General features: G+C 41.1%; 2 protein-coding genes across 12 annotated transcripts in view; one reads left to right on the forward strand and one right to left on the reverse strand.

The window, feature by feature from the left end:
* Nucleotides 1–528: 528 nt before the first annotated feature.
* Nucleotides 529–18,346, reverse strand: LOC128094805 (uncharacterized). Of its 9 annotated transcripts, none has more exons than XM_052713370.1 (5): nt 18,206–18,346; nt 16,229–16,329; nt 8,515–9,801; nt 3,910–3,985; nt 529–2,658 (listed from the first exon to the last, which is right to left on the reverse strand). In XM_052713370.1, the coding sequence occupies exons 3-5, from the start codon at nt 8,724–8,726 to the stop codon at nt 1,852–1,854; spliced, it is 1,095 nt and encodes a 364-aa protein (XP_052569330.1). In that variant the 5' UTR covers nt 8,727–9,801; nt 16,229–16,329; nt 18,206–18,346; the 3' UTR covers nt 529–1,851. The 9 variants fall into 9 exon arrangements, 4 of the variants coding, with proteins under 4 accessions (XP_052569330.1, XP_052569331.1, XP_052569329.1 ...); XM_052713371.1 differs by lacking the exon at nt 18,206–18,346 and adding an exon at nt 17,764–17,875; XM_052713369.1 differs by lacking the exon at nt 18,206–18,346 and adding an exon at nt 16,853–16,965.
* The window catches only part of Ate1 (arginyltransferase 1), a 132,772-nt gene continuing 132,261 nt past the window's right edge, over nt 17,841–18,351 (forward strand). For all 3 annotated transcript variants that reach the window (XM_052713366.1, XM_052713361.1, XM_052713362.1), the window contains exon 1: nt 17,841–18,036. In XM_052713366.1, the coding sequence (XP_052569326.1) occupies nt 17,952–18,036 (85 nt within the window). In that variant the 5' untranslated portion in view covers nt 17,841–17,951. The remainder of the gene's footprint in view (nt 18,037–18,351) is intronic.

The raw sequence follows: 18,351 nt of genomic DNA on the forward strand, positions 1-18,351 counted from the left end.
AGACACCGTTTTATCCTCTGTCAAGTCAGACTAGACTGTGCCCCTGGCAGCACCAAGTGTGGGCTCATCCTCCTGTATGTCCCTCTGCCCTGCTCATCCATGTTGGGCCTTCTAGTTGGCCCTGGATGCTTTCTGGGTTCCTTCTCCCTAGCTTTCTATATTTAATTTTCCTCTTCTTGCAGGTACTTTTGTCCCAGGAGACAGCCCTATCAGTCATCTCTTCTACTTTGTCTGGTGTTTATCCTTCACCATGCTTCTCTCTCTAAAACAATCAATACAAAGTCCTGTGATTGCCATCTTACCTCTTTAAATAAGAATTGCTTGGCGGGGGTGGGGAGTGGGGGTGGGTAGGTGTGATGGTGCACGCCTTTAATCCCAGCATTCAGGCATAGGCAGAGGAGGTGGGTCTCTGAGTCGAGACCAGCCTGGTTTACAGAGTGAGTTCCAGGATAGCCAGAGCTGTTATACAGAGAAACCCTGTTCAAAAAAAAAAAAAACAACAAAAAAAACACAACACTTGGCGGCTGGTGAGATGGTTCAGGGAATGAATGTTTCATACCCATGTAAAGGAAGGAGAGAATCAGCTCTACAACTCTGACCTCCACATGTACGCTCTGTGACATGCCCCCTTCCCATGATATACACACACAGTAATACATAAGAATTTAATACAAATCATTTGGAAATCTGTTTCAAAACCCTGGTGGAGTAGCCCCTTTCCCACCAATCTTCTGAGTCTTTCTTTTTATGCCACTTTTACCAGTTGCTTTCCAAATTAACTCCAATGGATAATGCTGTATTTGATGTGAATTTTTACCCCTGAAATCTACATTCTCAGAGTTTCTCTCTCCCTGGCTCCCTCCCACTCTTCTACTCCTTTGCGTTATACCATAATGCATTTATACTATAAGGGAAGAGTCTCAGAATTTTGTGTTTAAAGAGGCTAGAGCTATGTTAAGTGATTATTGGCCATTTAAAAACATGTAATAAAACAATTTCTCAAATCTTAAAATCTTTGTACCAATATTTTTACCACATTTCACAGGCAAGTTCATTCTGTAAACTCCTCCCCTTCCCCCATCCTTAACCAGTCACTACTTTCCTTGTAGTCTTTTTGTCCATCTTGCTCAGGCTCTGCCCAGACATCTATGAAGTATCCATTGTTTTGTCTGTTCAAACCTCTTGCCAATTCCTAGTGATTATCTCTGCCTTCAAGATTTTATTTATTCTTATGTATGTGTGTATATGAGGCATGTGTGTGTTAAGGGCACGTGTGTACCACAGTACACATCTGGTGGTTAGAGGGTAACCTTGGGTCCCTGTCCTCTCCGGCCACCTTGTTTAAGTCAGGGTTTCTTTTGTTTGCTGCTGTACTGTGCACTACTTACTGTCCATGAGTTTCGGTGGACTTGGTTTCCACCTTCTATCTTGCTATAAGAGTACTGGGATTAGACATGTGCACCCATGTCTGGTTTTTACATGAGTTCTGGGGATCTGAACTCAGGTCGTCAGAACAGCTTTGCTGAGAGTTCATCCACAATCCAACTCATCCAATTAGGACATGATTCAGTGCCTTAAAATCATTGGGGCATGCAACCATCACCAAAAAATACTATAGAGCACCCCTCCCCAATCCTATGCCATTAGCTGCCATTCTGTCCTCATGTAATGTTCTTACTCCTTAGCCCTGACCCGTGAGTACCATAAGAATGGAACTGAACAACCTGTGGCCTCAATACCGTGCTTTTCCAGTATGTATGTCTAGAGCTGCCCTTTTCCCCTTAGATGTCTGTTTTCCATGATTTCATTGTACTAATTACTATAAAATATTCTAAGAAAGAAATACGATAATCAAGGAAATAATTGAAGCTTTTTTTTCTTTTCTAGTTGACTTTTCAGAAATGGTGGCATACTCAAGAGCTCTCTTTGGAGTGGTTTTTGCACTTTATCCACTTTCGACTTTTCCATCAGAATAGTCACCTCGATAAGTTTTTCCTGGGAAGGCTGGAAGATAGGATAAGCGGTGACCTTTTCAAACTCTTTCTTTCCCTCCTTCTTCACTCGTGATTTGAAGAGAGGACGGCCATGGCTGGGGCATTTTTGCGTCTTCTTTTCATCATTCTTCTGTTCTGTGAGTTCTCTCGCTCGAATCATTCGGTCTTTATGTCGCTTCATCTGCTCCTTTGCCCATGCTACTTTGGGCTTTTGGGGTACAGCTTTGTATGTTTTCTGGATATTTTTATTCTTTTCATTTTCTTGTATTAATGGTTTTGGGGAAAGTGTTTCACTTGGAATTCTCTCAGGGAGTAGTCTGTATTTGTTGTCTCTGAGGCCTCTAGCCCGCTCAGCTCTGAGTATGTGCTTTTCTATGTGATTTATTTCTCTCTCAGATACTAGATAGTCCCATTTTTTTTCATTGTCTGGTGTTTTTCTTCTTGACTTCTTCTCTTCCTCTGGGTTAATGTTCCATTCTGAATCTGGTGTATAATTCCATGCTTCTTTGATCATTTCTTGATGTTGTTGATAGTAGTAGGAATCTGCTTTAGCAAACCGCAAGTCAAAAGACATGGTCTTAAGTTTATCAACTGTTTTGCTCTCCTGTTGTAACTCCTGGACTAACAGTTTTCTCGATCGTGAAGAATGGGTGCCACCTAAACGCTTGTGAGAGGGAGTAATCAGAACTTTTTAAGTTGGATGTCCTTTATTTTAGTTCCATAGTACAGCTCTCAATGTCTGGCACTCCTATATACCACACCTAGTTTGGGTCTGACTTTCTCCCTCTTTAAGCCTCCTACCCTCCTACCCCCCACACCCAGACCATGTTCTGTCCTAGGTGAGGACTCTGACTTAGACTTCCTTGTGAAAATGAAAGCACCCAGCAGCAACCCCTTCCCACCATCAGAGCCACCACCCCTCTATCCCAGACTCCACCTTCCTGCTTTTGTCCTGGAAACATTCTTGTCTGTCAGAAGCGAATTCTTCACCTGTGCCTGTTGAGCTTCAAGGGTTTCCTTTCTGTATCATCAGAACTGCCTACTGGGTCACTTAGATCAGCATAAAGTACCCCTCAGCACAAATGGTCTTCAAACAAGAGAGACTCTTTCTTACTTCATTCATAGCCGTGGCTTTTACCCCTCTGCTATCTCATTTGCTGAATATCCCTGTATTTTTGTCTCCCTACCTTAGGGCTCCCTTATTAGCCTTACTAGTCTTACCAGCCTTACTCATCTGTCTGTAAGGTAGAGCATGATCTCGATGAGCCTTTCTTATATGGATGCCTCCCTGTGTATGGGTCAAGCACTGACTTAGAGTAGGAGGAGAGCTGAACGATTCATAAGCCACACTGAGAAGGTAATTCCCTGCTCTCACCTCTCAACTTCAGGCCTGGTTTGTTTGCTTGTTTACTGTTTTTTGTTTGTTTGCTTATTTTTCGAGACAGGGTTTCTCTGTGTAGCCCTGACTGTCCTTGAACTCACTCTGTAGACCAGGCTGGCCTCAACTCAAATATCCACCTGCCTCTGATTCCCAAGTGCTAGGATTAAAGGTGTGCACCACCACTACCTGGCAGACTTGGTTTATTTGATCTCTCTGCTTGCTTCTTTCTCCAGTTTCTACCTTTTGAATCTTATCACTTCCAGCTTCATTCATGTTTTCCTTTAATTCTCCTGCCTCCACCACAGGGTGCTAGCCCAATTGTTATCTGAGTCCACATGTTTGTCCTGTCTTCCCAAGCCCATCAAACTAATGACTATAGCCAGAGTGTCCAGCCAGCACTGCTCAGAGAACCAAATGTGGAACTAAGCATGAGTCAGGACATTCTCCCCTAAAATGCTGGGGCCCTTTTTACCTCCAGTAAACTTTATGATTTTATCACAGAATCCAAAGTTCATGGCAAATGGATTTCCTCACCTTTATTTTCTTTTCTAGTGGGGAATAGGAACCTACTGCAATCCGAGGGTCTTCAGAACACTTAGCCCAGGCCAATCTAGGAGAAAAGAGAAATGATACTGGGATTGGAGAAAGATGTCAGGAAACAAGCTCTGGAATGAACTGCAGAAGGGAGTTGATTTGGGACCTGCTTTTCATAGGTAGCAGAAGGCCCTTCTCTCTGCCAACAGGTAGAACTCTGTGTATGTTTAACTTCGGTCTTCACCAGAATGAAGGCCTGCTTGTACTTTTGATTAAAGTCTACAGAAGGAGCCATATTTGTTTGGGGTTGTAACTATCAGAAACAACTTTAACACTGGAAAGACTGAGTTGCTGTTACTGTTTCAAATACCACAAACTTCTGTAAGTAGGTAAAAAAAATAAGTTTTGACATGAAAAATTTCAAATATAACTTTTAATTGAAGTTACATATAAATATATATTAGATTTCCCACAATAGATACTTCACTATAATAGTTCATTTTTCTGTTTTTTTGTTTTTTTTTTTTTCCGAGACAGGGTTTCTCTGTGTAGTTTTGGTGCCTGTCCTGGAACTCACTCTGTAGCCCAGGCTGGCCTCAAACTCACAGAGATCCGCCTGCTTCTGCCTCCCGAGGGCTGAGATTAAAGGTGTTCGGCACCACTGCCTGGCCTAGTTCATTTTTCTTATCACTTAAAATTGATTATTTATTTTGGTTGTTAATCTTGCCGTTAATGGCTGAGCCACCTCTCTAGCCCTTTCTCTTTTTCTTTCTTTCTCTCTCTCTATCTCTGTCTCTCTCTCTTTCTTAAGACAGTTTGTAAAGACACAGCTCCTTTAAGAGGCACCTCGCAAACATGGGTGTGGCTCTTTTAAGAGGCCCTGCTACAGAACACTTACATGGGGTTTATGAGCAGGGGGCCGTATGCTACTCGGTGGCATTGTGGACCCAACACCTTCTGAGAGCTGGGGTGGTAAACACCCCCCCATACCTCTGCCATGAGGCTAAGTTCTCAGGGAACCAAGCGGGGAGGAGCCAGGTGCCAACCACCACGCACTACCGCCATCCACTAAGCTGAGCAGTGCCGGTGACGAACATAGCAGTTTAAGACTGGTTTCATGTGATGACAGAACAACACAGATGTTCAGTAAAGATAGATCTAGATGGGAAAAACCTCTAAATGGGTTACAGTGTATTTAAAAATGTACGTAGACTTGGGAGAGAAAAGGGAATGGTATGGACAGTCATAGAAAAAAATAGATTAAAAATAATAAAGTCTTGTGCCTGTGGTGTGACGCCTTGCACAGCCTTGGTGCAGTGGGAAGGGGCTTGGACCTGCCTAGGCTCAGTGTGCTGGGCTCTGCTGACTCCCCATGGGAGACCTCGATTTGGGGGATGTGGGGATGCAGGGTGGCTTGGGAAAGAGGGCTGGAGGGGTGGGAGGAGGAAGGAGGGGGTATCTGTGGATGGTATGTGGAGTGAGTAGAAAATTTCTTAATAAAGAAAAATGAAAAGACAGAAAAAAATTTCTGATTTGTAAAAAAAAAAATAAAGTCTTTAAAGAAAGAATAAAGTAATATAAAGGATAAAACCCATGCAAAGATGGAAAATATACAGTGAGTTTGGATCCTGTATGTTACTGTGTTGTCTTTGAATTTTCTGATTGCTGATGAAGGAATGACAGCTACTAAGACACACTGGATTATAAAAACTGCTGGATTAAACCAACCTATATGTTTAAAAAATATCTTTACGTCAAAATGGAAGTCAAAAGGTGTGTTGCTTTGGGGGAGAGGTTATGTTTTTATTTCCACAGGAAATGAAAGGCTAGGGTTCATTCAATGTTAAGGATGATCAGGTTCGATTGAGGCAGACTCCCTGAAAATCCCGACTGCAGATATAAAGAAATAGAAGAACCATAAGACATGCGATATATATTTCACCTGCTCAAACATAAAAAATCATTTTTGGCTAACTTGTATACAACACACAGTTTATACATGTGTGTTATATACATGTTTAATAACACATACATGTATGTTACTTTTAAAAGTTTATGTATTTTCAGGACAAGGGGACCAGACACCAATGAAAATGGATGGCCCAGGTGATCCAGTATCTCAAAATGCCTCTGTTACAGTTTCCTCAGAATTCTGCATCCAAAACAGATTCAAGGCTGCTGGCTGAGATGGACCAGCCTCACAGACTACTCCAGCCAAAACTTAATCATTATCCTGATTTCCTCAAGTTCCCTCCCAAAGATGCCAGTTCCCCCAAACAACAGGAAGCAATCTATAAAAAAATGACACCCACATTTTCAAAAGATGGGTTATGGATGTCTGTTATCATTTAAGGGTGGCTGGTTACAAGTTGTTATTGGTCACAGTCAGGAAAAAAGAAGTTAAATTCAAAGATCTGTTTCTAAAGGAAAGAAAAGGGGGATATGATATAGGAGTGATAGAAAAAAAAGGGTAGATTATTGAATCAACTTTAATCCAAAAAGCAACCATTAATCTCAAAATATTTTACATTGGTATGGATTTTAGTTTATTGATAGAAATTTAAAGTTAAGTTTGTTATATTGTATATATGCTTCTACTCTTGTTTGGGGTATTGAATTTAGCAGCTCATTTAAAATGTAATTTATACTTAAATACAGATTAATAGTCATTTATAATAGTCAAAATTATAGTCAGGTATTTCTTTCAAGGTCATACACAGATATATTAGATAGATAGTCTTCAAACACTTCAGAGATCTACAGAATATGGCATTTAATAAGTTTAATAACCTAAGGCTTTTCATGATAGTGAGACACATCTGATCTCAACAGCACCAATCTACTTCTAAGAAGATGATGGGCATCGAAGAACCTCTGTATGGAGTTTACTTTCTTTATAGTAAAGGTAGCCATTTGTGCAAAGAAGCTTCCTTTGCCTCAATTGCTGATAGGATACTGTCCAAACAGGACCAGTAGGATGCAAAAAAAAGTGACTGCCAAACTTTGCCAAGACAAGGTAGGACAGTCCTTCAAAATTCCCTGCTTCTCAGAAATGTCTGTCAGATATACTAGGCCTGTAGGCCAAGGTTGGATGCCCCAATGTTACAGAGGAACTTTGGTTGACTGTCCAAGCAGCCAGATGTCCCTGTGATTAGGTAGCATTACACCCTTCTGGAATCTTTTGAGGGAGTTAAAGGCTAAATAATTAAACTTATAATTTTCCTTAGTTATAAAAAAAGTGAATTAGGTATAAAACTTTAGATTCACAGAGATTAGATAATATTAATATTTTCTCTAATTTTGTCAAATACAAGTGGACTGGCTATTGTAACTAATTCTTTTTTTTTTTTTTTTTTTCGTTTTTCGAGACAGGGTTTCTCTGTGTAGCTTTGCGCCTTTCCTGGGACTTGCTTGGTAGCCCAGGCTGGCCTCGAACTCACAGAGATCCACCTGGCTCTGCCTCCCGAGTGCTGGGATTAAAGGCATGCGCCACCACCGCCTGGCCTTGTAACTAATTCTTACTTGATAACTTTTTGTTTTATATAATTTTACTATGTTAAAGTTAAAACTTCCTTTATTTAGACAAAAAGGGGGAAATTCTGTGGAATAATTCTTCCATATACTGTGAAAATGTGTCGTTTTCAGTATTAATAAAAAGCTGAATGGCTGATAGCTAGGCAAGATTTTCAAGGCAGAGAGAATGCTGGGAAGAAGAAGGGCAGAGTTTGAAGAATTGCAAGCTAGATGTGGAAGAAGCAACATGGGAAGTTCATAGATGAGGCAAACGAGCCTCGGGGCAGCACATAGTTGAATAGAAATGTGCTAATTTAAGTTGTAGCTTTGCGCCTGTCCTGGAACTCACTTGGTAGCCCAGGCTGGCCTCGAACTCACAGAGATCCACCTGGCTCTGCCTCCCGAGTGCTGGGATTAAAGGTGTGTGCCACCACCGCCCGGCCCCAATCAGCTTTTTATCAACAATGAGAGCAACACATTTTCACAGTGTATAGAAGGATTATTCCACAGCACAGGTTCTCACTATGTAGTCCTGTAACTTATAGAAACCTGCCTACCTCTGCCTCCACTATGCCTGGGTCTAAAATTTACATTTTAAATAGATTTTAAAACAATTGGAAGACAAGTTTTAAAACTTATGAAGAAAAATATGACAGGAAAATTGTTCTTTAGGATGGAGTAAAGTCACATTAACCTGATTAGTAAGCAAATTAGTGCTGTTTGTCAACTTAAGCATAAACACTGTTTTATCAGCAATAAAAGGTTTTTATAACAGAACTGAACACAACCTGTCTTTAATTTCATTTCTGCTACTTCTTTAAGAGTTTATGTTTCCATAGCAACATTTATTGAATTTACACTAGGTAATGTTACAGAAGCCTACATGAAATTACTTAATCTTCTACACAATCTTAGGAGGTTCATATTCATTATTCCCTATATGTGGCAAAGAGAATGGAAGCCATGAAAGTAATGACTCATTAGTGGTCCTAGTGTTAGTTTCTTAGGCAGTTGAGTCCTATGGGACTCCATCTGTTCCCAGATACAGACATATATTCTTTTGCCTATATCCCAAATGGAGGGAACACTTACTGTTCCTCTGCACTCAGACCAAACCACTCTGAGTCTGCTACCATGGGCGGCTGTGAGATGACAGCTCTTGGCGGTCCATTCTGCGGTGGTAGTCTTGCAATGCATGGTCTCCTCAAAGGCTCTGTGTTCACTTGTGCTAGCTCTGCACTCTGATGCTCTTTCTCCACGGTGTTCTTGCCTTCAGCCATCGTCCTGCTATTTGCCAGCTCCATGAACAGTATCTTTGCTCTTCATTCTTCCTCCCAGCCCCTTCTGCCCTGAGCTCTGATTTTTCATTCTCTATTCTGCAAAGAACTGGTTTCTAACCACGGAATTTCTGCCCTCAATTCAGATTTTCAACTACCTACTGTTGATCCTTGAGGTTGATTTCTAAGGCAACGCAAAGCAGTCACCACTTTCTGTGTGTCATCACTATCACAGAAGGAGCCTACTATGAGGTGGTATATGACGATATAGTCTGTTGGCAGGAAATGGACTTCCCTTTGTGTGAGCTGTCAGCAACTAGAAGGAACCATTTCTTAAGACATAGGAATTCAACTACAGTATATGTAGTCAAAAACAGTTTCTAATAGCACCAAGGGTATCTTTTCAATTTTTGTGCTTTAGAACATAAACTGGACAAACTCCATGTGAATGGAACCAATAGAAATACTTGGTGATCATACATATCTGTGTTGTTGGAGGCTAGATGTATATGCTGATGGTCCAGTCATATGGTGTCATATATTAGCTGGTATATCACTCAGCTAAATACTGCTTAGATAGAGGTTTTACTGTATCTTTAGTCACAGTATTTAACTTATAACTGACCAGCATTTAAAGACAAAGAAGCAGAAAATAACTCAGTGTTAAAATACAAATTAATTAAAATCATACTCAATTCATGACATTTTATGTGTGGAAATTATTCACCCAACAAAATTATCCTGTAGTCCATTGAGATATTTCTAGCTCTTAGAAATACAACGTGAAAAGAAGAGTTTGTAATCAATTACAACCTTGCTTTTTATTTAGTAGAAATCTGTCCCTCTCAAAATATGCTGTCTACAAACAAGTACTTGAAACTGCAGGCTCCCAATAAGACATCAGAAGCAAGGCTATGAAAGTAGATATGTGTATCTTAAGTTTAAAAAATCATGCTGGACAGTGGTGGCTCAGGCCTTTAATCTGCACTCTAGAGGCAGAGGCAGGTGAAACTCTGTGAGTTCAAGGCCAGCCCGGTCTACAAAGGAGTTCCAGAATAGCCAAGAACTGTTATACAGAGAAACCCTGTCTGGGACCCCTCCCCTCCAAAAAAAAAAAAAAATAAAGAAAAAAAGAAAAGAAAAGAAAAAAAAAGAAAAAAAAATCAACATACTTCAAATATTAGATCATAAAAGTTGTTATTTAAATTTTAAAATATATTTTAATATTTACTTGCTCTCTAAACCTAACATGATCATTTATCATTCTTTTCTTTCTTTCGGTTTTTTGAGACAGGGTTTCTCTGTGTAGCTTTGCGCCTTTCCTGAAACTCACGTTGTAGCCCAGGTTGGTCTCGAACTCACAGAGATCCACCTGCTTCTGCCTTCGGAGTGCTGGGACTAAAGGCATGCGCCACCACCCGGCCATTTATCATTTTAAACTTTATAGAAAACCATGTCACTCAGATCAGTCATGTGCTACTAGCCAAAAACTACACACCCAGAACCTGATCACACTGTATTATCACACCTGAAACTTACTAGCCAGGTACTGTATAAAGTGCTAAAAGGCATCATCTTGTGAAAACAGAATCAAGGCCTTTTTTTTTTCCCGTTTTTTGAGACAGGGTTTTTCTGTGTAGTTTTGGTGCCTGTCCTGGATCTTGTGCTGTAGACCAGGCTGGCCTCTTTGTTTTGTTCTTAATTTTATGGAAAACTATCTAGTTTGTTACTGTGGATTTAAAAAAATAAACTTTTTTTATTTAATAGACAGGGTTTTACTATGCAGCCCTAGCTGGCTTGAAACTCTTTGTAGTCCTGGAACTCAGAAATTCCTCTTGCCTCCACACCTAGTACTGTGGATTTGTGTGTGTGTGTGTGTGTGTGTGTGTGTGTGTGTGTGTAGATGTTCAAGTTCCCTGCTCCTAGTTTGACAAAAGTTCTCTTCATGAATGAGTTCTTTATTACTGATACTGTCATATGATTTCTCTTTCTTTACCTGTTGATATGACGAGTTATATTTGGTGTTTTTGTAATGTTGAGTCAGCTTTGTGTACCTGAAATCAACCTCATCTGCTAATGGTCATTTTTTAAAAGCTTGTTGGACATGATTACTAATATTCTGCTGATTTTTGCATGAATGTTCATTAGAAATAATGGTCTATAGTTTTCCTAGCATGATGCTAGCTAGCATTTTGAAATCGGTTAGAACATATTTCATCTGCTTTTCTCTTCTGTAATAACCTGCAGGGAACTGGTATTTTTTCCTTAAATATTTGGTAGAACTCACTAGTGAACCCATTTGGGCCTTGGGTTAGCTTTTCATAGTTGTGAGAAACCTGAAATAAACATGAACAATGGGGGTTGGGGCATTTCATATTTAAACTAAAACAGGCACAGAGTTTTCTACCCCCCAAAGGTCATTAATTATTGACTCAATATAGGCCTATTCCTATTTTGTCTTTTAGGATTTTTGGTCAATTACTTCTTAGTTAGGTTTCCATTACTGAGTTAAATACTATGACCAAAAGCATCTTGGAGAGGAAAGGTTTATTTTATTATACAGTTTTTAAGTCAAACTCTATTACTGAAGGGAGTCAGGACATGAACTCGAGGCAAGAACCTGGAGGTAGGAACTGATGCAGAGGCCATGGAGAAGTGCTGCTTACTGGCTTGCTCAGCCTGCTTTCTTATACACCTCAGGACCACCTGTCCAGGGATGGCATCATTCACAGTTGGCTGGGCATTCCCACGTCAATCACTATATTAAGAAAAGACAATATAGAACTGCCTACAGGCAAATCTTATGGAGGCATTTTCTCAACTGGGAGTCCCTCTTCCTAGATGACTGGCATGTGTCAAGTTGACATAAATCTAGCTAGGGCAGTATTTTTTTTTTAAAGAAATGAATCTGTTTCCTCTAAACTGTCATATTTAGGCACAAATATGTATTAATAATCTTTTATTACCTCATTAATGCCCATGGGATCAGCAGGAATTTTTTATTATTCTCTTCTGGGGATCAACCCTGGGGCCTTGTGTTTCTTGCCCTTCCTTACCTATGATACTGGTATTTTTTCTTTTCTTTTTCTTTCTTTCTTTCTTTCTTTCTTTCTTTCTTTCTTTCTTTCTTTCTTTCTTTCTTTCTTTCTTATCTATCTATCTATCTATCTATCTATCTACTTATTTAAAAAAGTTTATTTATTATGTATATACAGTGTTCTGCCTGCATGTATGCCTGCACTCCAGAAGAGGGCACGAGATCTCATTATAGGTGGTTGTGAGCCACCATGTGGTTGCTGGGAATTGAACTCAGGACCTCTTTAAGATCAGCCAGTGCTCTTAACCTCTGAGCCATCTCTCCAGCCCCTCTATTTTTAACTTACTGACCTTTACCCACTTTTTTGTTTCACTGATTTTTTTCTCTCTTGATTTCTTTAATTTTACTGATTTCTGCTCTTAATTTTTAATCTCTCCTAGTTTTGGATTTAATTTTCTCTTTAATTTCCTAAGGCAGAAATGTAAATTATTGATTTAAAATTTTCTTTTGTAATGTATTCATTTAATGCTTTAAATTTTGAAATGTGGCTGATTGCATCTCACAAATTCTAAGTTGTAGCTTAATATTTTGAAATTTTTATTGAGAGTTGACTCAAGCTTGCTAGCTTGCTAAGCTTGCTACCTTGCTTTCTTTGAGACAAGGTAGCCTTGGCTTTCTTGGAACTTGCTGTTTGACATAACAGCGTAGGCTCAAACTCACACACATCCTCCTGCTTCAGTCTCCTGAGTGTTGGGACTGCAGGTGTGCATACTCCTCTTTAAGTGTTATTTACAAGTGTTAGTTTGGAGTTTTCTAGAAATCTAGTATAATTTCACTGCACATATTGTATATAATTTTTGCTCTTTCAAATTTAAAGTACTTTTTCATAACCCAGAATGTAGTCTATTTTAGTATGCTGTGTGACCTTGAAAAGAATGCATTCATTCTGCTTTCGTTGGATGAATAATTTATAGGTGTCAATTAAATCCAGTTGATTGATTATACTGTTCAATCCAACTACGATTTTCTTTTTTCTTTTCTTTTTTTTTTTTTTTTAAAGATTTATTTATTTATTTATTATGTATACAGAAGAGGGTGCCAGATCTCATTACAGATGGTTGTGAGCCACCATGTGGGTGCTGGGAATTGAACTCAGGACCTCTGGAAGAGCAGTCGATGCTCTTAACCTCTGAGCCATCTCTCCAGCCCTTCTTTTTTTTTTTTTTTTTTTTTGGTTTTTCGAGACAGGGTTTCTCTGTGTAGCTTTGCGCCTTTCCTGGAACTCACTTTGTAGTCCAGGCTGGCCTCGAACTCACAGAGATCCGCCTGGCTCTGCCTCCCGAGTGCTGGGATTAAAGGCGTGCGCCACCACCGCCCGGCTTGGTTTTTTTTTTTAAGACAGGGTTTCTCTGTGTAGCTTTGGAGCCTGTCCTGGATCTCACTTTGTAGACCAGGCTGGACTCAACTCACAGAGATTCGCCTGGCTCTGCCTCCCAAGTGCTGGGATTAAAGGTGTGCACCACCACCACCGCCCGGCTGATTTTCTTTAAATTTCTTCAACCAGTTCTCTTCTGGACCTGTCAGCTACTGAGAGGGAAATACATCTCCAACAATAAAAGTGGATTCACATATTTTTCCTTGCAGTTCTATCAGTATATACATCATATACTTTGCCACTCTGTTGTTATGTGCACACATATTTAAGGCTGTTATACCTTGAATAATTTGTCATTTTATCATTATGTAATATTCCTCTTTATCCCTAATTTGTATTGCTATTGGGTCTTGTCTACAAAACTGATTTAGTGGTTTAAAGTTTCTCAAGGCATGATGTTTTTACTCATCATTTTCATCCATCTATTTTTGTTTAAAGTGAGTTTCTTGTGGATAACATTTATTATTATTTTGACAAGTTCTCACTATGTAGACCAGACAGGCCTCTCAATGCATTTTCCTCCTGCCTCTACTTGCTAGCTGATAGGAGTCCATGTATGTACCACATCTATGGGTTTATTTTTTTGTGGGGCTGGGTAGTATACCCAGGATTGGATTTAGAGCCTCTTATATCCTAGGTAAGCACCCTGTCATGGAGCTGTGCCTGCCCAGGGACAGTTTGTTTTTTCAATTGCTGTATTTTGGTCACTGGTATCTAAAGTAATTATTGGTTAGACTGTTGTCATATTTATTAGTTTTCTATAAGATTTTCATTTTATTTTTTTTTAAGGTAACCTTTCCCTATGTAGCACTGACAAGCTTTGAACTCTCAATGTAGGTCAGGCAGGCCTTGAATTCACAAAGAATTATCTGCCTTGGCCTCCTGAGTACTGGGATTAAAGGCATGTCACCATACGCATATATAAGTTTGCACATATATAAGTATCATCTTTCTTTTCCTGCATTTTTAAGTTTAGTTAGTTATTTAATGATTCCATTTCTTTTTTTTTTTTTTTTCTTTTTTTGGTTTTTCGAGACAGTGTTTCTCTGTGTAGCTTTGTGCCTTTCCTGGAACTCACTTGGTAGCCCAGGCTGGCCTCGAACTCACAGAGATCTGCCTGGCTCTGCCTCCCGAGTGCTGGGATTAAAGGCGTGCGCCACCACTGCCCGGCCCATTTTCTTTTTAGCATATTTTCTATACTTCTTTTCTCTTTTTAAAAATGGTTGTCTGGCTGGGTGGCGGTGGCATAGGCCGGGCATCGGTGGCACATGCCTTTAATCCCAGTACTCGGGAGGCAGAGGCAGCGGATCACTGTGAGTTCGAGGCCAGCCTGGTCTATAGAGCAAGCTCCAAGACAGGCACCAAAACTACTCAGAGAAACTCTGTCTCGAAAAACCAAATAGATAGATAGATAGATAGATAGATAGATAGATAGATAGATAGATAGATAAGTGGTTGCCCTTGGGTTTGTAGTGTATGTTTACAATGGATCCAATTTCTCTTTCAGATACAATACACTACTGTATGGGTTTTACAGTACCTTGTGATAGAGCATCTGCAGCCCTAGCCCACATCCTTAGAAGCCTACTGCCATTCATTTCCAAAGCTGGAATTATCACATTACTTATCCATAAACTATAATTACGGAATACAAGTTGCTATTATTTCATGATTGAGCAATTCAGATTTAAAAACAAATTATTTTACATCTATTTTTCTTTGCCTAGGGCTCTTCCTTTCTTTAGAACATCTGAATCACCAGACTTGCATTGTTTTCCTTTTCCTGAAAGAATTTACATTTTATGCAAAGCAGGCAGACCAGAAACACATTTCTTCATGGGAAAGTCTGGATTTTTCTTTCATTTTTGAAGGGTAAGCTCTCTAGATACAGAATTCTAGGTTTTTTTTTTCTTAGAATACTTAGAATATTTCATTCTTGTTTCCATGGTTTCTGAAGAGAATTCAGATATACAGAATATAGGTGGGGTTTTTTTTTTCCACTTTATTATTTCATTATTTTCTTTGATTTCCTGCAGGTTGAGTATGATAAACCTCTGGGTTGTGTTGACAAAAAATCATTTCATTTTATGTGTGCTTGTGTACACATGGCGGTACATTTTTACCACTGTGCAAGTGTGGAGATCAGGGAGTAACTGGTGGGAGTCAGTTCTCTCCTCCTCCCGTGTGGCTCCAGGGATGAAATCTGTGGAGGATGAGACTTGGCAGTAAATGGCTGTCCCTTCCGAGCCACCTCACCAGCCCTGTGTATAGCTTTTTGGAGGCATTTTCCTGCTTGGTATTTGGTAACTGTATTTGGAAAATTCAGATTTAAATAAAACTAAAAATTTTGTTCCCCAGTGATATAAGCTATACACAGGTGCTCAGTAGCCACATGTAGCTAGTATGTACCAGACTGAAGATCCAGGCAGGGCAGGCTGGGACAAGAAGCAATTTCATCACCTGACTCAGAATGACACCTAACTTAAAACTTCTGAGTTGTTTATTTGAGAATATTATATGCTTTTGGACATATTGGCATTATTATATAATTTTAGACAGTAATTGACTATGGATAACTGAAATAAGAAAGAAAAAAAAAGTGACGCCAGTACTGGGCATGGTGGTTCACACCTCTGATTGCAGAACTTTAGAAGTAGAGGCAGGCAGAGCTGGTTGAGGCTAGTCTGGCCTAGTTCCAGGACAGCCAGAACTACATAGTAAGGCCCTATCTCAAAAGGGAAAAAAAGTGAAACCAAGGTCTAGAGAGATGGTCCCGCAGTTAGGAGCTCTGGCAGGGGCCCTGGGACCAATTTCCAGTATCTATAAGGTGGAGCACAGCTGTCTGTAATTCTGGTTCCAGGGGGTCCGATGCCCTCTTGTGGATTCTTTTGGCATCAGACATGAACTAGTGGCACACACAGGCACGCAGGCACGCACGCAAGCAAAAGCACTCATACACATAAATAAACAAATATTTTTTAAAAAGCGAACTGATTTCTGGGGTGTGGGATGGGGGAGCTACTATTTAAGAAAGGATCAAAAAGCTGTTCTTCCTACCTTCTGTGCAGGGCATGGTGTGCCCTTTTTCAGTCAATCCACATGTCCTTGCTTTTATTCAAATCAGAGCTTCTCTGGGAACAGCCCGGCAAGAGTTAAACCTGCCATTAACACAAAACAAAACAAAACAGATGAAACTTTTCATGAACATATGGGCACTGAGCTGCAACAAGTTATCTCCAATGTTACCCTAATACACTGCAAGGTCATCTCTTAGGTTCTTTAACAACTGTATGAGATACAAATGATGCTCAGCAATGTTAAGTCACCAGGCCAGGAACTATAAAACTTAACTAGACACATCTCCAACACAGACAACCTTAGGCCCTAACGCTTAGGGTCAAAAAACAATGAAACTTGGGGCGATGGTGGCGTATGCCTTTAATCCCAGCACTCGGCAGAGCCAGGCGGATCTCTGGGAGTTCGAGGCCAGCCTGGTCTACAGAGCGAGATCCAGGACAGGCACCAAAACTACACAGAGAAACCCTGTCTTAAAAAAAAAAATAAGAGAAAACAAAAAACAAAACTAAAAAACAAAAACCACTGAAACTTAAAAGTCTATATATTTAATATTAATATACATTTAGTATATATTTAATATCATGTGCGGTGGTGCACACCTACAATTTCAGCACAGTGGACCCTGGCGCAGGGGTGTACAGAGTTCTAGTCCATCCTTAGCTCCATTAACAGTCGAAAAAGTTTATTCACAAGCAGGAGAGATGGCTCAGTGGCAGGCGGAGGAGGACTTGGTTCCCAGCACCATGTATGGTAGGTAGCTCAGAACTGTCTGCCAGGCAGGTTCCAGCGGGTGCAATGCCTTCTGGCCCCCTCTGGCACTGGATGAAGGTGGCACACATATCTGATATTTGCAGGCAAGACAGGCACAAACCATTTTTAAAAGTTTGTTTCATGATTTTACTTTCTAGACACTGCAAACGGGAATTAATGTTATTGTGGACTGTGGAAATTTGATGCCAGACAAGACTTAAACTGTTGTACCCAGAGGGAAAGGCTAAGGAACATTATCACGGCAGAAACATGCATTCATTTTTATACTTTGCCTCACACCCTGATTCCCTAAAACATGCTCCTTACAACTGGTTGAAAATTGGAGGAGACCCATGGGATGAATTCAGCCTATATAAATGTTTGGCCTATAGAGTAAGAAATTCTTTTTCAGTGATATTTAAATATTTTGTGCATAAACCACCATCTGGATTTCTACCTTCCCTTGAAAAGATATGTGGCACTTCATTGTTAGCTAATTAGCTCCTGCTAAGAGTTGTTTCAACTCTAGTACCCTCACTGGAGTGTTTCTGCTCTTCTACCTATAGCATTTAAGGCAGCTGGTTTGGGAAAAAAAAAACTCCAGCTCATCCTTTTCAGGTGGTCAGGCGGAGCGGTTGCGAGAGGGTAACTTTCCACCCGAGACCTGGGGGAATCCCTCTCTGGAACCTCAGTTTCCATATCTCTAGAACGGGCTGATAACTCGCGGAAGAGATAAGGATTGTTGATCGAGCAAGGAAACCTACTGGGCACAGACCCGGCCGGGGCTTGCCACCTAGGCTGGCGTCCAGAGGCCCGTCCTGGGAGCGGGCGGAGAGGCGCGAACCCGGCACCCGCCGCCCTCCCGTCCCTCCCGCCTGGGCTCCCGCGCCCTGCCGAGGTCGGGCCCCGGCTCCGAGAGGCGTGGCCGGCCCTCAAGCCCACAGCGGCGGCCATGGCCTCGGTGGTGGAGTACAAGGGCCTGAAGGCCGGCTACTACTGCGGCTACTGCGAGTCCCCGGAGGGCAAGGCGTCGTGTGGTGAGTGTCCCGCCGTCCGGGGGGGGCCGTGACCGCCTCCCGGCAGGCTCTTGCTACGTCCCGGCAGGTCCCTGGCGCGGGGTGGAGGCCGTTGGTCACCGGACTCCAGCATCCCCGGTCCCGTTCGTCTCTCCCTAGTCTGCCCTCCTTCCCGTCTCGGTCTTCCCACCTCAGCGTCTCAGATGATAGCCGCCCCTCGCAGAGGAGGAACGGAAATAGCGGGACAACTGCCCTCAGTCAATATGGCGCGGGCGGCGTCAGGCACGAAGGTTGCCCGGTCTTTCCGGCCCGCGAGCGTTCGAGCGGCTTCGCGCG

This window comes from Peromyscus californicus, unplaced genomic scaffold, assembly GCF_007827085.1.
Source record: "Peromyscus californicus insignis strain IS unplaced genomic scaffold, ASM782708v3 Scaffold_4__1_contigs__length_199733344, whole genome shotgun sequence".
NCBI classification, from domain to species: domain Eukaryota; kingdom Metazoa; phylum Chordata; class Mammalia; order Rodentia; family Cricetidae; genus Peromyscus; species Peromyscus californicus.

Bases quoted from the DNA above. Each gene is read 5' to 3' on its own strand.
- LOC128094805 (XM_052713370.1), bottom strand. From the start codon at position 8,726: ATGGAGCTGGCAAATAGCAGGACGATGGCTGAAGGCAAGAACACCGTG. The intron at 3,986-8,514 runs GTAAGTGTTCCC...CTTTTCTCCTAG, and splicing joins GGTCTGAGTGCAGAGGAACA to ATTGGCCTGGGCTAAGTGTT. The intron at 2,659-3,909 runs GTGAGGAAATCC...CCCTCTCACAAG, and splicing joins CACTAGAAAAGAAAATAAAG to CGTTTAGGTGGCACCCATTC.